Source organism: Natrix helvetica, assembly GCF_964273705.1.
Source record: "Natrix helvetica genome assembly, chromosome: 4".
Lineage (NCBI taxonomy): Eukaryota > Metazoa > Chordata > Lepidosauria > Squamata > Natricidae > Natrix > Natrix helvetica.
Window position 1 is genome coordinate 94,360,253 of NC_138550.1, and position 21,050 is coordinate 94,381,302.

Here is a 21,050-nt window from a genome sequence, read left to right on the forward strand (position 1 = left end):
TTCCACTTGTTGGAGCATTTACAATTTCTGGAGGCAAGCTGTTCCACTGATTAAAAGTTGACTTTATTAAGATGAATAGGTAGCTCTGTGTAGCCTCCAACTGCATTACAAGTCTGTATTTCTAGGTCATCAACATTATGTTTTTCAAATTTTCAAACAGTTACAAAGTTCTTTTAGGACCTACCAAGTCAGAATCCACCATGATAGAATTTGTGGGATCCTATTCCAAGCCAGGTCTTGAGATTTTCAGAAAACAATGAATCTTTTGCACTGTCAAAATGAAAGCTGTCATGAAACAACAATGCCCAGGACTAAGACCCCGAAGAAGGGAAAATAGACATTTGAAGTTGCTCATTACATTTAATACCTGAACAAAAACTTGAAAGGCACACAAAATAATTTTGAGATACCAGGATAGAATCTGAGAGACAGTGAATTCTAATCCTGATTTAGGCAGAAACCCAATTGGATGACCTTGGGCTAGTCGTTCTCTCTCAGCTCTAGGAAGCAGTCAATAGCCAACTACTTTTGAAAACTTCTCCAGGCAGTTGCCAGCAGTCAAAAACCTGCCTCAAGTGGATGCATACCCATATAAACATGAGGGTCTCTCAATTATTAGTTCATATCAGATGTGACATTTTGTGTTTATCATTTACAGATAACATGCCCTCACCGCCTGCTCCTTTTGATCACAAGATCATCAAAGCAAAAAGAGCTGGGATTAGTAGCTTCTATCAAATCTTCAAGAATGAAGTTTTGGGAGGGTAAGTTGAACCAAAATTATAGTTCGTTCAGTGCAGAATCTCTTAAAATAATCAGACCAATCCCTGGATACTGTCCTAGATTACTATAGGGCAGATTAAGTAGCAGTGTAATTTGGATGAAGCAATAAGATAGCCATCCTAGTCCAGAATAACAATGGTTTACATCTTTTAAATCAATGACTGAACAGAAAGTTGATGGTTTCTGGACCTGGATTATTCTGGGGGTTCAGGAAGTCCTTCTTCTTACCAAGCAAACAAATCAATTCACGGTTCAAATAAATGGTCTATCCTATACTAAAAATGAATGAGTTATCTAAATTCTACCTCAGAGCATGACACTTTCATGAGAAGGAAAGTCTGCTGGTCTTAAAGCTCTATTTTGTCCACCCCGCCATTTACTGAAGCGACCAGCCAGAAGACTGGTGGGCATTGTCATTTTTCTTGCTTCTCTTCTGGAAGTAGGAGCAATCATGTTGATGTCCTAAATCTTTTATTATAATGTTTTAGCAAGTATATAAGATCCGCCTTACAGTGTCAGGGCAACTGATTCTCCTAACCCCTAGGACTGCCCTAACTTCAAAATAAATGAAATGAAAAGTCACCTGACATCTGAATTCAATTATGCTTTTTTTCCCCTTTCTCTAGTGGACGATTTGGCCAGGTGCATAAATGTGAAGAAAAAGAGACAGGTCTCAAATTAGCAGCCAAAATTATAAAAGCCAGGAATGTAAAGGAAAAGGTAAGTGGGGTTTGAACTGGCAGCCTGCAGGCTGGATGCATCACACCCACCCCTGGGGAAAACATTGTGAAACATCACATGACAGCAACGTGACATGGCAAGTTTGACACCCATGCCTTAGAGCAGTGATGGCGAACCTATGGCACGTGTGCCACAGGTGGCACGCAGACCCATTTGTCAGGGCACGCAAGGCACTGAGTTCACCCTTTTTAAAGCCATTTTTCACCCTCCCCAGGCTCCAGAGGCTTTATAGGAGCCTGGGGAGGGCGAAAAGAGCCTCCCCCCCCCGGAGGCCCTCCGGAGGCTTCATGAGCTTCCCTGATGCCTTCAGAATGCTCAAAACGACCCTCCGAGCAAACCGGAAGTCACTTCCTGTTTGCTTTGAGGATTGTTTTGAGTGCTCCGAAGGCTTCAGGGACCGTCCGGTTTGCTCGGAGGGTCATTTTTAGAGCTCCGAAGGCGTCAGGGAATCCTCTGGACGGTCCCTGACACCTCTGGAGGGCGTCTGGGGGGGGCAGGGGAGGCTGTTTTTGCCCTCCCCCAGGCTCCTATAAAGCCTCTGGAGCCTGGGGAGGGCGAAAAAAGCATGTAAAAATGGGGGGGTCATGCCTGTAGTGCATGCATGCATTATGGGTGCGGCACGCCCGCACACGACCCACCTGCGCTCCCCCCACTTATGGCACGTGAGCCAAAAAAGGTTCGCCATCGCTGCCTTAGAGCAATGCATGGTTTGTTTCTAGTGACTTGGTTTCACCTGGACAAACTTGGCTTTTTGTGTGATATAAAGATCTTAGCTATTTTTACAAAGAGCAGCCTTTGAAATCTCCACTTCACTCTCTCCCCACCTCCCCACATCAAATTAATCTATAATCTATAAAGCAGAGGTCAGAAATCAAGGCTCTTTATTGTAATTTCTTTCACATTATTATTTTAGGAAGAAAATCTTATTCTCTTTTCTCAGCTTTTGCTCATTTGTCCAACAACAATTTAGCAAAGCTTCATTGCAGAGTGCCTCAAGACTCTGCTTTGGAATTGAAAGTTAAGCATACCCTATACTTGGGTGGGAAGCCACATAGGAATACCATGCTATAAACTAGATTTAAGTAGTAAAAAGCAAAAAGCTCGGAAGGCAGAAATGGCAAGTCAGATCTACATTGTTGTCAAGAAAAAAACAAATGTCCCCATGAGAGTTATTTCAAGTTGAAAGAGACTATCAGATCAAAGGTCAGCCACAATTGTAATTCTCCATTATTCTGGAAACTTAATCCTATTCTTAGGAACTAGGGAATAACAGAAGCCCAAAAGATTGATTCTTCCCCCAGATATGTTATCGCATTTTAGTCAAGAAAAAAAATTGCATATATTCAGAAGATCAGCCTGCTTCAGAACACAGAATCTCAATCTCTCTCTCCTCCCACCCCCTCTCTCATCATCTTTCTAAGCAAGCAAGCCTAGGTATAAGCCTCTTATACTTTTCTCTCCTGCTCTTTCCTGTAAAGACCTTAAGATATTTTTTCTCATCCTTGGTCACAACTCAACTGCTTTCTTTAGTCTTTTTCTGGAACAGCATTCAGCTTGCCAGTTTAAACATTATAGAGAGTTCACCTGACCAACAATATAAAGTAGGTTTATATTGTAAATAAAACTGCCTGAGTAGAAAGTACTTCTAGCTCATCAGATGGAGCAGAAGTAATGTCTACCTGAGTAGAGACCTAAAGAACGACAGTCGTGACTTCTTCTGAATTGCAGTTGCTCTTGAAATCTTAAGGAAAAATATTTGCTATGAGTTCTGCTCTCTGATCTGTAACCTCACAACGCCAGAGTTAGTACTGAAGATTTGGGCAAAGCATTCATTTTGTTGTCGTGCGTAATTTGGAGCACTGTAGCCACCAAATCTATTTAGATAAAACCTGATCTGTCTATTATGAACGTTGTTGGTGGATATCTCCAAAGGTTTAGCACTTTGGGATTGCATTGCATTGGGAAAGGGTGCTTTAAGAGTTTAAACAAATACACGGAGGCAGGAAAATCAACAATACTAAAGATGACATCAAGATTTTTGCTACATTCTCCTCAAATGTAACAACGTTCTTTTTTTCTTTGCAGGATGAAGTAAAAAATGAGATTAATATCATGAATCAATTGACCCACATGAACATCATTCAGCTGTATGATGCTTTTGAATCAAAAAATGATGTTGTCCTTATTATGGAATAGTACGTATCAATCAGATGCTTATTCTGCTTATCTTTCTCAGCTGTGTCTGGAACCAAAGCCTTTAATGTGATCCTCCTCATTCCCTACTCAGCCAACAGTATGCTAAACACAGCAATTCATAGTTATATTTCATAGGAGTGTAGAGGATATAGACATCCTCTATAGTTTACACAGCTGTTCAGTTCCAACCTACATCTTCCATTTTCCTCTGACATACTTAACTTGGAACAGGTTTATAAAGATTACATAGTGACTGAGCAGAAGTAAGTTCTGAGGAGGAAAAAAAATCTTCTAAATTCACCTTTAGGAAATTCCTTTATTGGAACCAGTGTCTGCACTTAATACCTCTGTGCAGATATTACAGATTCAAAATTAGAAACCATACAGAGGTTGAATCAACTTCTGTTTGCATATGGATCAGAGGTGGGTTGCTGCCTGTTTGGCCCAGTTCGGCTGAACCAGTAGTAGAATTCAGGCCTGGGTCGCAGAACCAGCAGCGACCCAGGCCTGACACGCTTCCGAACTGGTTTCCTCGCCGCCACTGATGTCGCTGCCATGTTGGATTTTAGTGACTGTGAGTGCACAGTTCACTGTAAATTGTTCTGCGCATGTGCACAGAACAATTTCCATTGAATAGTGCATGCACGCGAGCTGCACGTGGGTTGCAAACCGGTAGTAAAACCGGCAGCAACCCACCCCTGATATGGATGTATTGAAACATACAATTTGACTGGGTTATTTGAATTTTTATATGCAACTTTACAAGGTATCCTGAAAGGGGGAAGGAGAAGGGGGAAGTATGAACTAGATTGGCAACATTTTCAGTTAAATGTGCTTAGAGATACTGTATCTGGGATTTAATTTTGCATATAAAGCATGTGCATTACTACTGAAGTATGTCATGAATGCATTAGAGGGTTCATATTCTTAAAGCAGTCATTTCTCTCCCTCTCTGTCTCTGCCTGAAGAATACTAATGTAGGCCTCATAAACGCTATACTTAGATTTTTGTAGCTCCATGGTTTACAGTAATTGTTTACTCACTGAAAACCGTATGTATATCTATGACAAATCTCTTGACATTCACCTCTTGATGTTCTTCACCTTCAAAAAACATAAGGCTGCTGACACTTTTTTTTGGGAATTGCTATCAAATACTGTATTCTAAATCATGTAATAACCAAGTCCTGAATGGTTTGTTGTAGTTTGTTTGTTTTGTACACAATCCAATATATGAGGGCCTATGTACATAGTCACATGAGAATGTACATGTACATAGTCACATGGGAAGCACACATTTCTGACCAGCCTTCCTCAATTGTAGTTTTCTTTATAGTCCTAGATTGTATGGACATGTGGACCTTGCCAGGTTGGAGAATATTGTTCTTGAATGTGTGAAATGTTGAGCACATTGACTAACCAATTAAGTCTATCTGTCTCTCTTTTCAGTGTGGAAGGAGGAGAACTGTTTGATCGGATTCTTGATGAGAACTCCAACTTGACAGAGATGGATGCCATCTTATTCATAAAGCAAATCTGTGAAGGGATTCAGTACATGCATCAAATGTATATTCTCCATTTGGACTTGAAGGTTCTGTGCATTTATTATACTTCTTATGCAAAACAAATGTATATACTAGACTGAACATCTTAAAACTCAATATTATGACTGCAGTTAATGGCCCTTTTTGATTTGAAGTTCTGAATATCACGAATAGACTTAACTTTCATATTAGGAATGGGGATAGAAGTAAGAACCCAGATTCTCCTTAGACCTTGTAGGCAATGGGTAGAACATCTACTCAGGTTGAGGACTATTGTTTTTAGCAGTAATCCACCACATTTCAATGAATCAGAAGAGGATCCAAGTGCCAAAAGAAAGCAACTAAAATGACCCATCCTCTTGTAAGATCAATTGCACTGGGGAACAGCTTTTCTGTTTCCTATTTGCTTTGATTGTAGTACACTGCCTTCCTGCATGCCGTGGTCTTGAAAAGCAGAGTGACATTCAAATGCTAGGGAACTTGGATCTCCTCTCTGCTCTGTAGTATTCCTTCATTTCTTGATATGGTAGCTCTCAGGACAGAAAAGGGATAGTCATTAATATTAAGGAAATAATTATTCCTTTATATCCTAAACTCTTAAGGCAAGCAATTAAGTGAATGGATATAGAAAAGAATACTTTATTTGGCCAAGTGTGGCCAAGGAACACACGAGGATTTTGTCTCTGGTGCAGAAGTTCTCAGTGCACATGCAAAGCAACAGAGTAATAATAATGATAATAATGATACCAATAAGAGGGGTGGTAAAGACATTGAGAAGGATAATAATAATACAACATGGGTAAGACGGTACTGTGAGAATAAGGGTTTCAGCAGAGTGATGATACAAGGGAAAAAACTATCCTGTGTCTAGTTGTTTTGGCATACAATACCCTATAGTGGTATCTTGAGGGGAGGAGTTGAAACAGTTTATGTTCAAGATGTATGGGGTCAGTAGCAATAGCAATAGCACTTAGACTTATATACCGCTTTACAGTGCTTTACAACCCTCTCTAAGTGGTTTACAGAGTCAGCATATTGTCCAAAACAATTTTAGTCCTCGTTTTACCAACCTCAAAAGGATGGAAGGCTGAGTCAACCTTGAGCCTGGTGAGATTTGAACTGCCAAATTGCAGGCAGCCGGCAGAGAGCAAAAGTAGCCTTTAGTACTGCACTCTAACCACTGTGCCACTGTGACTCATTTTCTCAGTCCTTCTTCTGACCTGTTCAATATACAGGTTTTCTATGGAAGTCAGGATGTTTGCAACATTTTTTCTACAGTCCAAACTCTTCGTTGAAGCCTGTACTTGTCCTGTTTGGTTGCTGTACCAGACAGTTACAGAAATATAAATGACTGACTCAATCATTCTGTAGAACTGTATCAACATTTCTTGGGGCAGTCTGAACTTGAACTTCCTGAGTTGATTCAAGAACATTCTTTGTTCTGCCTTTTTAATGATGGCTCTAATGACATTTCAAATCCTTGAAGAGAAAATTTGGGGACTTCTACTATTGATGATGGTATCAGGCAGAAGTTCTATCACCTTTTTATAAATAATGAGAATTTAAGAGGCATACATTTGATGTAGTAGATGTCAAAGCGTACTCTCCATTGAATCAAGAACTGCCCTGAACTTGTCTTCCTCTATGAAGAGCAGCTATTGAGCCTTGTTGCATTCTATATGTTTATTTATTTAGGAATCCAGCCCTTTGGTTGTCTCTAAACTACAGCCATGTATTTGGCTACTTAGCTTACTGAATGTGATCCCAAATAATTGAAAAATCTGGTGAGAGTGAATGCATATTACGTTACTTGAACGTCACTCTGTTTTCAGTTCTATAACACTAAAACCATTAGGAAAAACTCAGTAGCCTCTGGCCAAAGGAAAATCTAATTTTTGTTCATGCCAAACCTCTGTTGCAAAAACCACTAAGTCTGGATTCAAAGAGAGAAAATATCAATTTTTCCTTTTTGTTGATACTTATTTCATTGGATAAAGTAGTTTTTAATTGCCAATTTACTGAATAGAATACCAATTTGTTACATTACCTCTATGTATTTTTATCAGATGTTGGAATATTTCATTTTATGAGACTAACTGAATGGAAATCTGATTAATTCTGTATTTTTTCTGGTTTGGGGATTTAGCCCAAATCAGATACAATTTACCTTGAAATATTTCTATCACATAGATGTTCATGATTTATTTTTCTTTAAATATTTATATTCTGAATCGGGAAGCGCAGCAATCTCCACTTTCCCAACTGTGTCCCACATCCAGACTGGAACTGGTTTCAGATCTGGAGTTAACTATTTGTAAAATTGGGGGAAGGGAGTGCAAGGGAGATTGTTTGAAGGCTGACATCACAAAGGAAACTGATGTTTAGCTAAACTTGTAAGTTACATCTGAAAGTTTGACTCCATCATTAATCTAGGAAGCAGAACCAATGAAACTAGCATTTAAATAATTTAGTTGTTTACCTACAATAGCTTTTTATCACCCTATATTAGTTAATAGTTAATTTCTGTACAGTTCACAAATTTGCCTGGTGTTAATCAGTCAGATATTGGCTTGTTGAAGAATAAACTAAGAAGTTCAACTACACAGCAAAGTATTAAAGCAATGTTTTCTGAAATGTCCCGATATCAGCACACAATGGGCTGCAAATTACAGTCCCTGACTTCCTGAAACCAGCCCAGAGTGCTTTCATTTCCTTTCTGAAAGCTCACTAATGAATTCTTTATCTCAAATTTCTGTATTCTGTCAAACAGAAAGGCCACCACAAGGGAAATGCTGCCCTGGTGGAGTGTTCCCAGCCTCAGATACCACATGATTATAGTTTGATGTATCCACAGAACCTAACCTGCTATAAAACACAAGCACCCAGATGTGTATTTTTATGCTCGGGTGTATTTTTAACACTGATCCCAGAGCATTTCTTTCAGCATTTCTCACAAATGTCCCCTTTTTTTTCTTTTCTTCTGACAGCCTGAGAATATCTTGTGTGTGAATCGAGATGAGTATCAAATAAAGATTATTGACTTTGGGCTGGCAAGAAGGTATGTTGTTTTAATCCAATAGTCGGCAGTTCTCGTTTTTCTCAACTGGTGACATTTCAGTTTGATGTCCTGTTTTTGGGATAAACAAGATTAAATTAGAAGTGAACTGTCATTAGTTTATTAGAAGAGGGTTGACCTTGGATAACATTGCTCTAGTTTAGATACTTCAGGGGCTTGAAATTTTCATAGAAAAGTTCTGTATGCTATTTCTTCCGTCATTTTTTTAATCAATTAAATTAAATTCAATTTGATTCAATAATCAAATCAATTCAAATAATTAGCTGTTGTTATTGAAGTGGAAAGGGGGCTGATACAATAAACAGTGAGAGATGTTCTAATGAGGCCAAAATCATGGGTAAAAGTCAGAGCCTTTCATTCTGAAAGCCTTCAGCACTTTCAAGTGGCACTTATTTAACATCACAAGTTAAATCTTAAGCCCTTTTTAAGAGGCCATCCCTTAGACCCAAATAGTATTCGAGAATGTTCATCCAGTCTTCAACCTTCTCCCTTAGGGAAGGTTATTGAGAACGTGTTTGGCTCCAAGTTACAAAGAACCCAGGATGAAGCGAATTTTCTGGACCTTTTCAACCTGGGTTCAGGACAGGGCACAGCACTGAAATAACATTGATCACATTTGTTCATGACTTCAGGAGGGATGCAACAATTATGCAACCATTTTGTCCCTCCTGGATTTCTCAGCTATCTTTGGTACTATCAATCATGGTCTCTTCCCTCTAACTCAGTGGTTCTCAACCTGTGGGTCAGGACCCCTTTGGGGGTCGAACGATCCTTTCACAGGGGTCGCCTAAGAGCATTGGAAAACACATATTTTTGATGGTCTTAGGGACCGAGACACCAATTTTATGGTTGGGGGTCACCACAACATGAAAAACTGTATTAAAGGGTCGCGGCATTGGGAAGGTTGAGAACCACTGCTCTAACTTCTCCCATCAATTAAAAAAAACCCTGATAAATAACCTGATCATATTCTCCTTAGATCATTAAAACCCTAAACAAATCTTCTCCACCTTGCTGTCCCTTACTTGGAAAATTAGAATGGCTAGCTAGGAAAACTGTTGAATTATTATCATATGCTATAAAGGCCACATTTGCTGCTACTGTTTCCCACATATATTTTTTTCCGTTTTGTTTCTTAGATACAAACCAAGGGAAAAACTTAAGGTCAACTTTGGCACCCCAGAATTTCTTGCTCCTGAAGTTGTGAACTATGATTTTGTTTCTTTTCCTACTGATATGTGGAGTATTGGTGTCATGGCCTACATGTTGTAAGTTGAACTAGGGTCGAAATATTATGATTGTGAATTTTTCATTGTAAAATTTTATTGCATAATTTTATTGGGTCATGGAATTTTATTGGATGAGGACAGATAATGATAATGGCCATTTTCTTTCTTCATTTTTAAAATTTATTAGCCACCCATCTTATCATACTGTAACTCTCGGCAGCTTACAATGTTAAAAGATGGAACACTATAAAATCAAATAAGTACTGTACCATTTACTGTAGTATTTAAGTACAATACCAGAGGTGGGCTGCTGCAGGTTTGCACGGGTTTGGGAGAACCTCTAGCTAAGAATCTGCCCAGTTCGGAGAACCCGCAAATCCCATCCCTGGCTGGCGCCGCCCACCCTGCCCCACTCCACCCACCCTGCCGCGCCCCTCCCAGGAGTCCCCCACATGGCCCATTTGGGAGGCCAGGTAAGTACAGGGCCCATGCAGAGGCTCGGGGTGGGCAAAAACTGGGCCTCCTGGAAGTTCTGGAAGGCTGGAAACAGGTCCATCTCTGGCCTCTGGAGGACTTCCGGAGCCCGGGAGAGGCCGTTTTCACCCTCCTGGAAGCTCAAGAAAAGCCTCTGGATCCCAGGGAGGGCGAAAACACAGGAAGCTGACCAGTCCACCATGGCCACACCCACCCAGCAACTGAGCAGAGCTAAAATTTTTGAAGCCCACCCCGTACAAAAAAAATGAAGCTAACTAAAAAGATGGGGAGGGAGGGAGTATGATGAGAAGGAAAGAGGGTGGGATCTGTTGTTAATCAACCACCCCCAATATGAAACTCTTCTGTTGGAGCCCCGAGTGAACTGACAAAGCCAGGATTTTAAGCTGTTATGGAAGATAAGGAGGGTTAGAGCTGACCTCACTCCAGCAGGGAAGGTAAGATGTTCCAAAAGAATCACATTTTCTGAGAACATCTTCTATTATTCCATATACTAGAGAATCTGTTGGGTAGAAAAAAATGATGGCATAATACTTTGTGATTGATAACATAGACTTCCCATCTGGAATATCCTTAGGTATTTCTTTTTGTGTTTTTTAAAAAACCTTGACGGACTTCTTGGACTAACTCAAATATCATGAAATAATTTACAAAGATTTTAGCATATGAAGCTTGATTGGAAAGAGCAAAAAAATTGGCTGATGATGAAGCCCGGAATGCTAAAATCAAAGTCTTTAGTGCTATGCTGATGACTTTACTGTGACAGCTGAAAATGCAAAATATCTGCAACCTCTAGTGAAAGGAAGGCACAATGAAAAAAAAGTACAAATATTAAATAGAAAGAAGAACAAACTAATAGCAACAGATACAGCAGGCGGTTGGAGTTAAAATGAAAATATGGTGATAGATTATGACTTTCTGAGATCTACGATCCACCGTAAAATAAATCAATAATAAAGAAATATACTGCAAATTAGCATTTCATAGAATAGGAATGAAGACCTTGGAAAACAAATTCAGATGCTATGGTGTGTCTATATCTATAAAGACCATAATCATGCAAGCTATCCCATTCCCTGTGACACTTTATAGAAGCAAAAAAAGTTAAAGTAGAAGCAATACAGAATTATGCTTTTGAAAGTTGGTGTTGGAGAAGACTCCTGCTAATGCCATGGGTAGTCAACAAAACAATGTCATGCAAAGAAAGTATGTTGCAGACCATGTCAATTAAAGAATCGCAAGTGGCAGGGTCCAGGAAGACAACCTTCTCTGCTGTTGTCCCCTCCTTGTGGAATGTTCACACTGCCACAGAGGTGAGGCAGGCCACCATCTCCTGGCCTTCTGAAAAGGGGTTAAACCTCATGTGGGGAACCCAGAAAAGCGTGCAGCTGTGGGGCTGGATGGTATTCTTAGAGAACTCCATTCAACTTTTAACTACTTTTTTTAACAGAGTTCAATCAACCTTGCTTCCTTTTAGATTCTATTTATCTAAAAAATAAAATTCTTATATACTGTTCTTATATTTTAACATTTTTATTGAACACCGTCCAGAATCCCTCTCTGAGGGAGATGAGTGGTTCAGAAATGTTAGGTAAATGTTCCCCTCACACATATGTGCTAGTTGTTCCTGACTCTAGGGGGTGGTGTTCATCTCCGTTTCAAAGCCGAAGAGCCAGCACTGTCCAAAGACGTCTCCGTGGTCATGTGGCCTGCCTGACTAAATGCTGAAGGCACACGGAACGTTGTTACCTTCCCACCAAAGGTGGTTCCTATTTTTCTACTTGCATTTGTACATACTTTCAAACTGCTTGGTTGGCAAAAGCTGGGACAAGTAACGGGAGCTCATTCGGTTACACGGTGCTAGGGATTCAAATCACCGAACTGCAAACCTTTCTGATCGGCAAGTCTTAGCCACTGACCCACCATGTCTCTTCAGAAATGTTAGGTTATGCTTAATGAAGACTGTTTCTTCTTTTTATAGGATTACTGGATTATCTCCTTTTCTGGGTGATGATGATAATGAGACTTTGAACAATATCCTGGCTTGTAGGTGGGACTTTGAGGATGAAGAATTTAAAAATGTGTCTGAAGAAGCCAAAGATTTCATCTCTAAGCTTCTTATCAAAGAAAAATGGTAATTGCACATCTGTAATGTTTTGTTTTTAATATGTTGTCTGGTCAGTTCCATTGGAAATACACAAAAATAATAATCATGTTTGACAGGGTTATATTAAGACTACTAAAATGAATAAGAAATAAAACAAATTCATGAAATGCCAAAAATGAAAACTCTTTGCGTTTTATTAAGAGGTTATTTAGGATAAGGCATATATTAATTGTTAAATACTAGTTACATAATGTTACTAAGTTGTTTTTTTTATTAATAAACCTGAACCATGTTAATTATAAGGTCCTTGACTTGCAACCGGTCTTAAGTCCTTGACTTACGACCAGCTGCAAGTCCTTGACTTACGACTGATAGCCCGGCAACCAAAGGCTCACTCCTATTGACTAAGACGCGCCTGGTTGGGCTTTTTACATTGTTCTTATTGGCTGCTCTGCTTGACAGTTCCCATATAAATAGTTGTCAATCAGAGCAAAGTGTGCTCTAGTTACCTTGTGTGCTGTTCTTCTTCAATAAACGTTGTTCCGGTTACCTCATCGAGTCTGTCATCTATCTGTCAGTGATGTTGATGATGACTGAATTGCCCAAAGAGGAAGAATAGGAACACCATAAAAGCTGCCAAGTTCTAAGGAAAAGAAATTGCACAAATCACTCATTAGGATTAAGTAGTCCTTAACTTATAATCATTTGCTTAGTGCCCATTTGAAGTTATAACGGCACTGAAAAAAAGTGACTTACCACTGATTCTCAGACTTGCAAGTATCGCAGCATTCCCAGAGTTTTGGATCAAAATCCAAGCCATGAATTTATAATGATTACAGCATCCTGAGGTTATGTGATTGCGATCTGCCATCTTCCTAGCTGACTTCTGACAAGCAAAGTCAGGAAGGGGAAACTGACTTTGTAATTCATTTTGGAAAAAGGTTGCGACGTTAGGCATGTCTCATTTAACAACTGTCTGTCTTAGCAATGAAAATTCTGGTCCCAATTGTGGTTGTAGATGCCAGGTGTAGGTGCCAGAAGATGACGCCATTTCCATGGATGAAAATTAGGTTAGATCAGGGGTGCCAAATCCACTCGCATCGCGGGCTGTATCGCGATGTTTTTTTGCCTTTGTAGAGCTGGGGTGGGTGCAGCCTGTGCGAGCCGAATCCAACCTGCGAGCTACCACCTGGCCTAGATGAACTAAATTACATCCAGAATGAAATTTGCCAGCTTACTAATGAAGAACTTACATAATGAACCTATATGTTTGCCATAAGAGATAAACTTAAGAACACAATTTCTGAAAATATGCTTTGCTTTTTTTTCATATTCAAATCTCAAGTTAAAGCTGCCTGTTGCTGTTACTTCTATTACCTTAAAACACCAACACATAAGCAAATATCAGACTTAAGTATTTCAACATTCCTGTATATATAACACATGACAATCTTGTTCTTTTCTGTTTAGCTGGAGAATAAGTGCAGGTGCAGCTTTAAAACATCCTTGGTTGTCCAACCAAACACTCCATTGCAAACTGGAAGCGAAGGTATGTAGATCTGATCAAAATTGTTATTTGCTTTTATCTCTTAATCTCTCTGTATGAAGAAGCGCTTATTAATTAGGCAGATCACCATACATTTGTCTCCTATTCATTTCTACTATTTGATGACCAGATTATTGCAGCGGGGTTGTGGATATGTGGGAGATGCTATGTAAGATATTCACTGTCAGGTCCACACTAAAATTAAGTTATTGTCTTTGTTATTATAATTCACTATTATCCCATAAATTATGATTGTGTGCAATTTCTTGCAAAATATGTTCATACAGTACTTGCAGGTACATGCAGGTAAGTAACTTGAAATATGAATGTAGCCCTGGTCGTAAGGTTAGATCATTTGGTTAGTTATCTTGCCTGTAATGGAATAACAGAGTTGGAAGGGACCTTGGAGATCTTCTAGTCCAACCCCCTGCACAAGCAGGAAACCCTATACCAGTGATGGTGAACCTTTTCAGCACCAAGTGCTAAAAAGGTTGCATGGAAATGTTGTACATGCGCGCTTGTCAGGGGCATGCTCCAGAAAAGCCGAACTTCCAGGTTTTAGTGCACATGCATGCCTGATGATCAGCTGGCCGGCGTGCATGAGCACATCGGTTTTCGGGACTGCCGCACACACAAAGGGATTGCGCTCCAGAAAAGCCAAACTTCCAGGTTCTGGTGAGTATGCGCACCTGACAATCAGCTGGCCGACACACATGCACAGGCCGGTTTTCGGCACTGCCGTGTGTGCGAATGACAGCTGATCGTCGCATGTGCATGCACGCCATAAACTCGGAAGACAAATAGGCAAGGCCGCGCATGCTGGTTGACATGGCTTTGCGTGCCACTTTGGCCACACGTGCCACAGGTTCGCCATCCCGGCCCTATACCATTTCAGACCTCTTATATACTTCTCAATCTTGCCTGTACTACTCTAGAAATGCCATTTGCGTGCTAATTCCTTGGCTAGCTGATCACTTCTTTTTGTTAAAGAGGAAGGACTGAGATATTCATGCATTTGCAAAAACTCACATCCATCTGATCTCCCTATCTCTTTCAGATATTAACTGTATAGTGAGTAGAGACAAACATATCAATTTCTCACTATGTAAAGATAGTCAGTGCCTCAATAGATACACCAACTCTATTATCTGATTTGCATTTTCTCAGCTTAGCCAAACCAATAAGAACCCACTGACAATTGTTGTTTGAAATATATTATTATTATATGACAGGTCTTATGATTTATTTTATCCTTCTTGCTCTTGTAGAAGAAGAAGAAGAAATGTTCTTCTTCATCTTAAGCACCTGTGGTTCCATAACATCTCTCAGAACTGAAAGGTTGGTATTAAGTTTATATGTATCTATGTATGTGTTACTGGCAAAAGCCCATTTTGTGGCCACCATGTGGAGGTCATCTCAGATACTCCCACTGCCAGTTATTGCAACATGGTAAATCTGAGCAATTTCTTCCTGCCATCGCAGTGGCCAAAAGAAACATTAGAACTATGTAATGAGCAGTTGCAAACTGAATCCACTAACTGCAATTATCCAGCGTCATTTTCCCACGCTCCGCGTGCGCACTGGCTTTCCGTAAATACCAGAAGGACACGGCAAGGGATCGTGCCTTCTCTTAACATTGCTAAATGATCAGTGATGCTAAGGTTAGGGTTGTGCATACAAATATGTATGTTTACAAACAAGACCCATGGAACGCAATGAGGGTTAGTTACAAGAAAAGGCACATAAATTCTGCAAAAGGGCAGGGGTGAAATTTGTACCAAATATTGCCACAAGTTGAATGATATAATATATAAGCATATGTACAAATCTGTGGGACTTTTATATACATCTTTTTTTTTTTTGCGTGTCCCTAACTACTTGTGGATTGTGGGCTGGACTGGAGACTGAAAACCTACACTGTAATTTCAGGAAATCCTGCTTAGCAATTTGAGATCTCAGTAGATATGGCCCACCTATTTTCAGGAATACTATAGAAATCCTAAGGTCTCAAATCTTACTGTTCAAGAAAAGTTTAAGTTCTTTGGAATCTGTATTATTTGGCCATGATTGCATTCTCCTTTTGTGTTACCCCGCAACACTGTATATTAAGCCAATTTTGTCTTGCTGAATCGTCTCTATAACCAGTAGGTGGGATTTTTTTTTAAACTTTGAAACAGTAAAGTTATCTAGTGTTTGTAGTGTAAGCTTTAAAATAGCCTTATCCCTATATATGTGATTGTGATGCAATCTCTCTCAAAAAGACTATTCCCAGACCAGTGGTGGGATTCAGCCAGTTCGCACCACTTTGGGAGAACCGGTTGTTAACTTTCTGAGCAGTTTGGTGAACTGGTTGTTGGAAGAAATCATTAGGGCAGAGAACCGGTTGTTAAATTATTTGAATCCCACCACTGCCCCAGACTCAAAGTGATAAAGCCAATTAGTCCATGTCTAAAATAATGAGCTTAAATTTGAATGACTTCCCTATGAGAATTTTTTCCCCTTTCCATTATCAGAGATTCCATTAGTGCAGTGGTTCTCAACCTGTGGGTCGGGACCCCTTTGGGGGTCGAATGACCCTTTCACAAGGGTCACCTAAGACCATATTTTTGATGGTCTTAGGAACCGAGACACCAATTTTATGGTTGGGGGTCACCACACCATGAGGAACTGTATTAAAGGGTCACGGCATTGGGAAGGTTGAGAACCACTGCATTAGTGGCTCTCCACCGCCAAGAAACTTTGGGACCATAGCTCCCAGAATTCCCAGCCAGTGTGGTTGATGGACCTCTGGCTGGAAATTTGTGGAACTGCAGTTCCAGTACAGATGAAGGACAGCAGAGAGGCAAAGTGTCTGTTTTTTTTTAAAAAAAAAACCAAATGTTTGTTAAATTAATAATAAAAAAATATTTTATATTTAAAGCATCTCAGCAAAAATATTTAAAACATCTCAGAACTAGTTTAAGGGCACAGTTCTGAATTTGCAAAGGCTGAGAATCCCTGCTTTATCACAACCACTATTGTTTTTAAACACCTTGGATATTAACTACGAGATAGAAAAAAAAGGAGACAAGCCACTTTTCATTTAGAGGGCTAATTCTGAACAGGCCATGTGGTAATATGAATCCGCCCTGTGGAACTACGAATGTAATTGAGTGGTTTGTCATTCAAGTATTGCGTTGCAAAGACGCCTCTGCAGAGTTTCAAGGCTCCTCGTTCACAGTGGGTTCCCGTAAATTGTGCTGCATGTTTCTATGTCTAAGCCACCAAAACCACATTGTCCCTAACCGCTTCAGACATGTAAGGAGTCAAAATTGTGGGAAGAACCATGATTGCTTGATCCAGACAGGGATAAGGCAAAGAATTCTAATTTTTACCGTCCCTTGATCTTTGGTGCTGCTTGAATGGAACTAACTGAAATGAAGAAGAATCCATGGTTTACCTAAGTCATGCAAGACACTCCAGCTGAAGCAGAAGACGGTTGGCGAGGCTTTCCTTCTTAGCTGTTGTTGAGGATCACTATGTTTATGGGGAGGGAGGGGTTCCTCTCTATTTCTCTCCTATTTGGACACTATGCCATATTTTCTTTGGGGTGTGTGGGAATCATAGGTTTAGGTTCCTTCAGATAAAACCATCTTTGCAAATGCATATTGTGGCTGGAAGGCTGAGACAATAGTCTCTAGCCGCGCAATGCTGTTTTATTTAAATGCAGCTTAGCTTAGTGAAGTAGCTCATTTCAATCCTGATCCCAAACACGAATTACACCCGAAACAACTGTAAGAATCATATAAAAGCGTTTTCTTATACTGAAAAGCCAAGTGACACCAGAGGTTAAAAGTATCTCCTGGGGCAAGTAAAACATTGAAGCTTGTTGTTAACTGCTGAGTTCCATGATGAATAGGCCAAAGCGTATTACTCTGATTTAATTAGGTATAATCTAGTTTAGGTTAGATTGTAAAGAGTGCAAAAGAGATTTCAGATCACACACAGAAGTATTGGAACAAAGAAACAATAGTAACTCGCTTGCATGTGTTTTAGGGGGGAAATGCAAAAACTAGCAGTTCCTCAGATCTGATTCCAGCATTAGGCAGAACACACAGGTCTCTTGGCAGGCAGAGAGCAAAATTAAACAGAAATGTTGTAACATAATATGTACTCAATGTCTCTTTTGTTTTGCTTGGTGATGTTGACTGCTAATTCATTCATAGTTTTTAAAAGACCATCACAACAGTCTCAGAGGACATTTTAGAACTAGGCTTCTTTGTAAGAGAAAGCAGAGAAGAGCAACAAAGATGATTAGGGGACTGGAGGCTAAAACATATGAAGAACGGTTGCAGGAACTGGGTATGTTTAGCTTAAGAGAAAGAAGGACTAGGGGAGACATAATAGCATTATTCCAATATCTCAGAGGTTGCCACAAAGAAGAGGGAGTCAAACTATTCTCCAAAGCACCTGAGGGTAGAACAAGAAGCAATGGGTGGAAACTAATCAAGGAGAGAAGCAACTTAGAACTGAGGAGAAATTTCCTGACAGTGAGAACAATTAATCAGTGGAACAGATTGCCTCCAGAAGTTGTGAATGCCCCAACACTGGAAGTCTTTAAGAAGATGTTGGATAGCTATTTGTCTGAAACGGTATAGGGTTTCCTGCCTAGGCAGGGGGTTGGACTAGAAGACCTCCAAGGTCCCTTCCAACTCTACTATTGTATTATTGTATTATTGTATTATTGTATTATTATTAAAAGAATACATAGGATAAAATCAAATGCAGGTTTTTGGCTGATGAAACTGCTGCGATCAATGGAATAAGACAGAGGATACATCCTTCCAACACAATCTTTTCAATATTTGAAATATTGATGGAGCTTGAAGAAAGTGATTGGTATTGTGGCCTGCCAGCAGAGCTGGTGACAGACTCAGACAATGAGGAGGTTGGGGAGGAACATGGGCCAGTCCTGGAGTGTAGGGAAGGCTCTGATGAGAGGTGTGCATCGGAGGCAGAGATGGGGCCAGGGCCATCCAACAGTTATCAGCTGCCTTCGGAGTCGGAGATCAGTGAGGCAGAAAAACAGCTAGAGCTTGTTCCCAATGTGCACATGCGCAGAGCTGCCAGGAGAAGTAAACAGTTAAGGAACAAGAGCCAACTCAGGAGTAAAGGCACAGGTGGATGGTGAATGGCCATTCCCATAGGGAATAAAAGGGGTTCTGTTGCGTCTGCTTCGTGATTTTGTGAAGCTTAGGTCAGAACAACTGGCTTTTAGCAAAAGTGAATGTCTGGGTGCCTGTTACTGAAAAACCATACAAACATTTTGCCTCTTATAAGTCTGAGAATTTCTATATGTAATTTTGAATTCTGACCACTCAGATTCTAACCCAGGCAGAAGTCCTGTTTCCCTTCACTCTTCTCCTCCAACACATATATCCTCATTTTACCCACTTCGGAAGGATGGGTCAACCTTGGGCCTGGTGAGATTCAAACTGCCAAATTGCAGGCAGCCAGCAGTCAAGGATCAAGGATTACTTCTAGCAAGAATATGATGGCAGGGATACTGTAGATAATCTATATCCCTCACTCCGTATTATACCGAATTATACAAAGGAAGAACAAATGATAGGAAAAAATATCTGTGGAATTGTCTCTTTCTAGCAATCAGATGTGAAATAATATATCTGTTGTCTTGCAGGAATACCTCCTGCATGCATTGCTAGTGTAAAGAGGTACAAAGATGTTTTCAGTACTTAAACCAGGATAAAGATCACAATCAGCAGGCTTGATCAGACCAAACCCAACAATGCAGGCTTTAGCACTGTTTCACAATGTTCTTCCCTTTTGCCTGCTTGTGCAGGATATTGTCAGTTTCAAATTCTCCCTCACTCCAAAGGAATCAAGCCAAGACTTCCTTTCATTTTGGGATATTTCTTTGGTCAGCAAAATGGGTAACTAACATGCAACAATATGAAAAAGAAATCCCTGAAATTATCTGTCAAATTGTGATTCAGATCGTGATCCTTTTTAAATGGTGTCAGAACAGTTTTTCCTGGACTGTGGCAAATCAACATTGGAATTTACATTCTTTTATTAGTCAGGAAAATAACCATGTAGTCTGCTTTGCACTTAAGCCAGTGCTTCTCAATTATTTTCTGTCATGCCCCCCCTAGGAAGAAGAAAACATTTCGCGCAACCCCCCGCGCGACTGTAAATAGTATAATTTGTCTATAAAATTGTTATAAGTACACCTCTGCATAACATAGCACACAGGTCTTTCCTCGTCTCCCACCGTAGTCACATGCTTTCTTTCCTCTTTCCCTCTTACTTGTCTATCCTTCCTTCCACCCTCCCTTCCTCCTTCCCTTCCTTCCTGCCTCCCTTCCAGTTCCCTCCTTCCTCTTTCCCCCTGCCTGCCTGCTTTCTTTCCTCTTTCCCTATCCTCCTATCCTTCCTTTCTCCCTCCCTCCTTCCCTGCCTCCCTTCCAGTTCCATTCTTCCCTCCTTCCTTCTGCCTCCTTCCTGCCTGCTTGCCTTCTTTCCTCTTTCCCTCTTGCTTGTCTATCCTTCCTTCCACCCTCCCTTCCTCCTTCCCTTCCTTCCTGCCTCCCTTCCAGTTCCCTCCTTCCTCTTTCCCCCTGCCTGCCTGCCTTCTTTCCTCTTTCCCTATCCTCCTATCCTTCCTTTCTCCCTCCCTCCTTCCCTGCCTCCCTTCCAGTTCCATTCTTCCCTCCTTCCTTCTGCCTCCTTCCTGCCTGCTTGCCTTCTTTCCTCTTTCCCTCTTGCTTGTCTATCCTTCCTTCCACCCTCCCTTCCTCCTTCCCTTCCTTCCTGCCTCCCTTCCAGTTCCCTCCTTCCTCTTTCCCCCTGCCTGCCTGCCTTCTTTCCTCTTTCCCTATCCTCCTATCCTTCCTTTCTCCTTCCCTCCTTCCCTGCCTCCCTTCCAGTTCCATTCTTCCCTCCTTCCTTCTGCCTCCTTCCTGCCTGCTTGCCTTCTTTCCTCTTTCCCTCTTGCTTGTCTATCCTTCCTTCCACCCTCCCTTCCTCCTTCCCTTCCTTCCTGCCTCCCTTCCAGTTCCCTCCTTCCTCTTTCCCCCTGCCTGCCTGCCTTCTTTCCTCTTTCCCTATCCTCCTATCCTTCCTTTCTCCTTCCCTCCTTCCCTGCCTCCCTTCCAGTTCCATTCTTCCCTCCTTCCTTCTGCCTCCTTCCTGCCTGCTTGCCTTCTTTCCTCTTTCCCTCTTGCTTGTCTATCCTTACTCCCTCCTCCCTTTCTTCCCTCCCTCCCTGCCAGCAGCTCCTCCAGCATCCCAGCTGGAAGCAGCAGCACAACAGTCGCCGTTACCAGGGCGAAGGG

The 21,050-nt window shown here is 40.8% G+C and overlaps 1 protein-coding gene across 1 annotated transcript in view; it reads left to right on the forward strand.

Annotated features, from left to right (window-relative positions):
- MYLK4 (myosin light chain kinase family member 4) overlaps nt 1–21,050 on the forward strand; it is a 118,816-nt gene that overhangs the window by 94,517 nt on the left and 3,249 nt on the right. The window contains exons 6-14 of the mRNA XM_081951858.1: nt 659–764; nt 1,410–1,503; nt 3,610–3,719; nt 5,169–5,310; nt 8,251–8,321; nt 9,479–9,607; nt 12,042–12,194; nt 13,638–13,716; nt 14,982–15,051. Coding sequence (XP_081807984.1) covers nt 659–764; nt 1,410–1,503; nt 3,610–3,719; nt 5,169–5,310; nt 8,251–8,321; nt 9,479–9,607; nt 12,042–12,194; nt 13,638–13,716; nt 14,982–15,014 — 917 coding nt within the window. The 3' untranslated portion in view covers nt 15,015–15,051. The remainder of the gene's footprint in view (nt 1–658; nt 765–1,409; nt 1,504–3,609; nt 3,720–5,168; nt 5,311–8,250; nt 8,322–9,478; nt 9,608–12,041; nt 12,195–13,637; nt 13,717–14,981; nt 15,052–21,050) is intronic.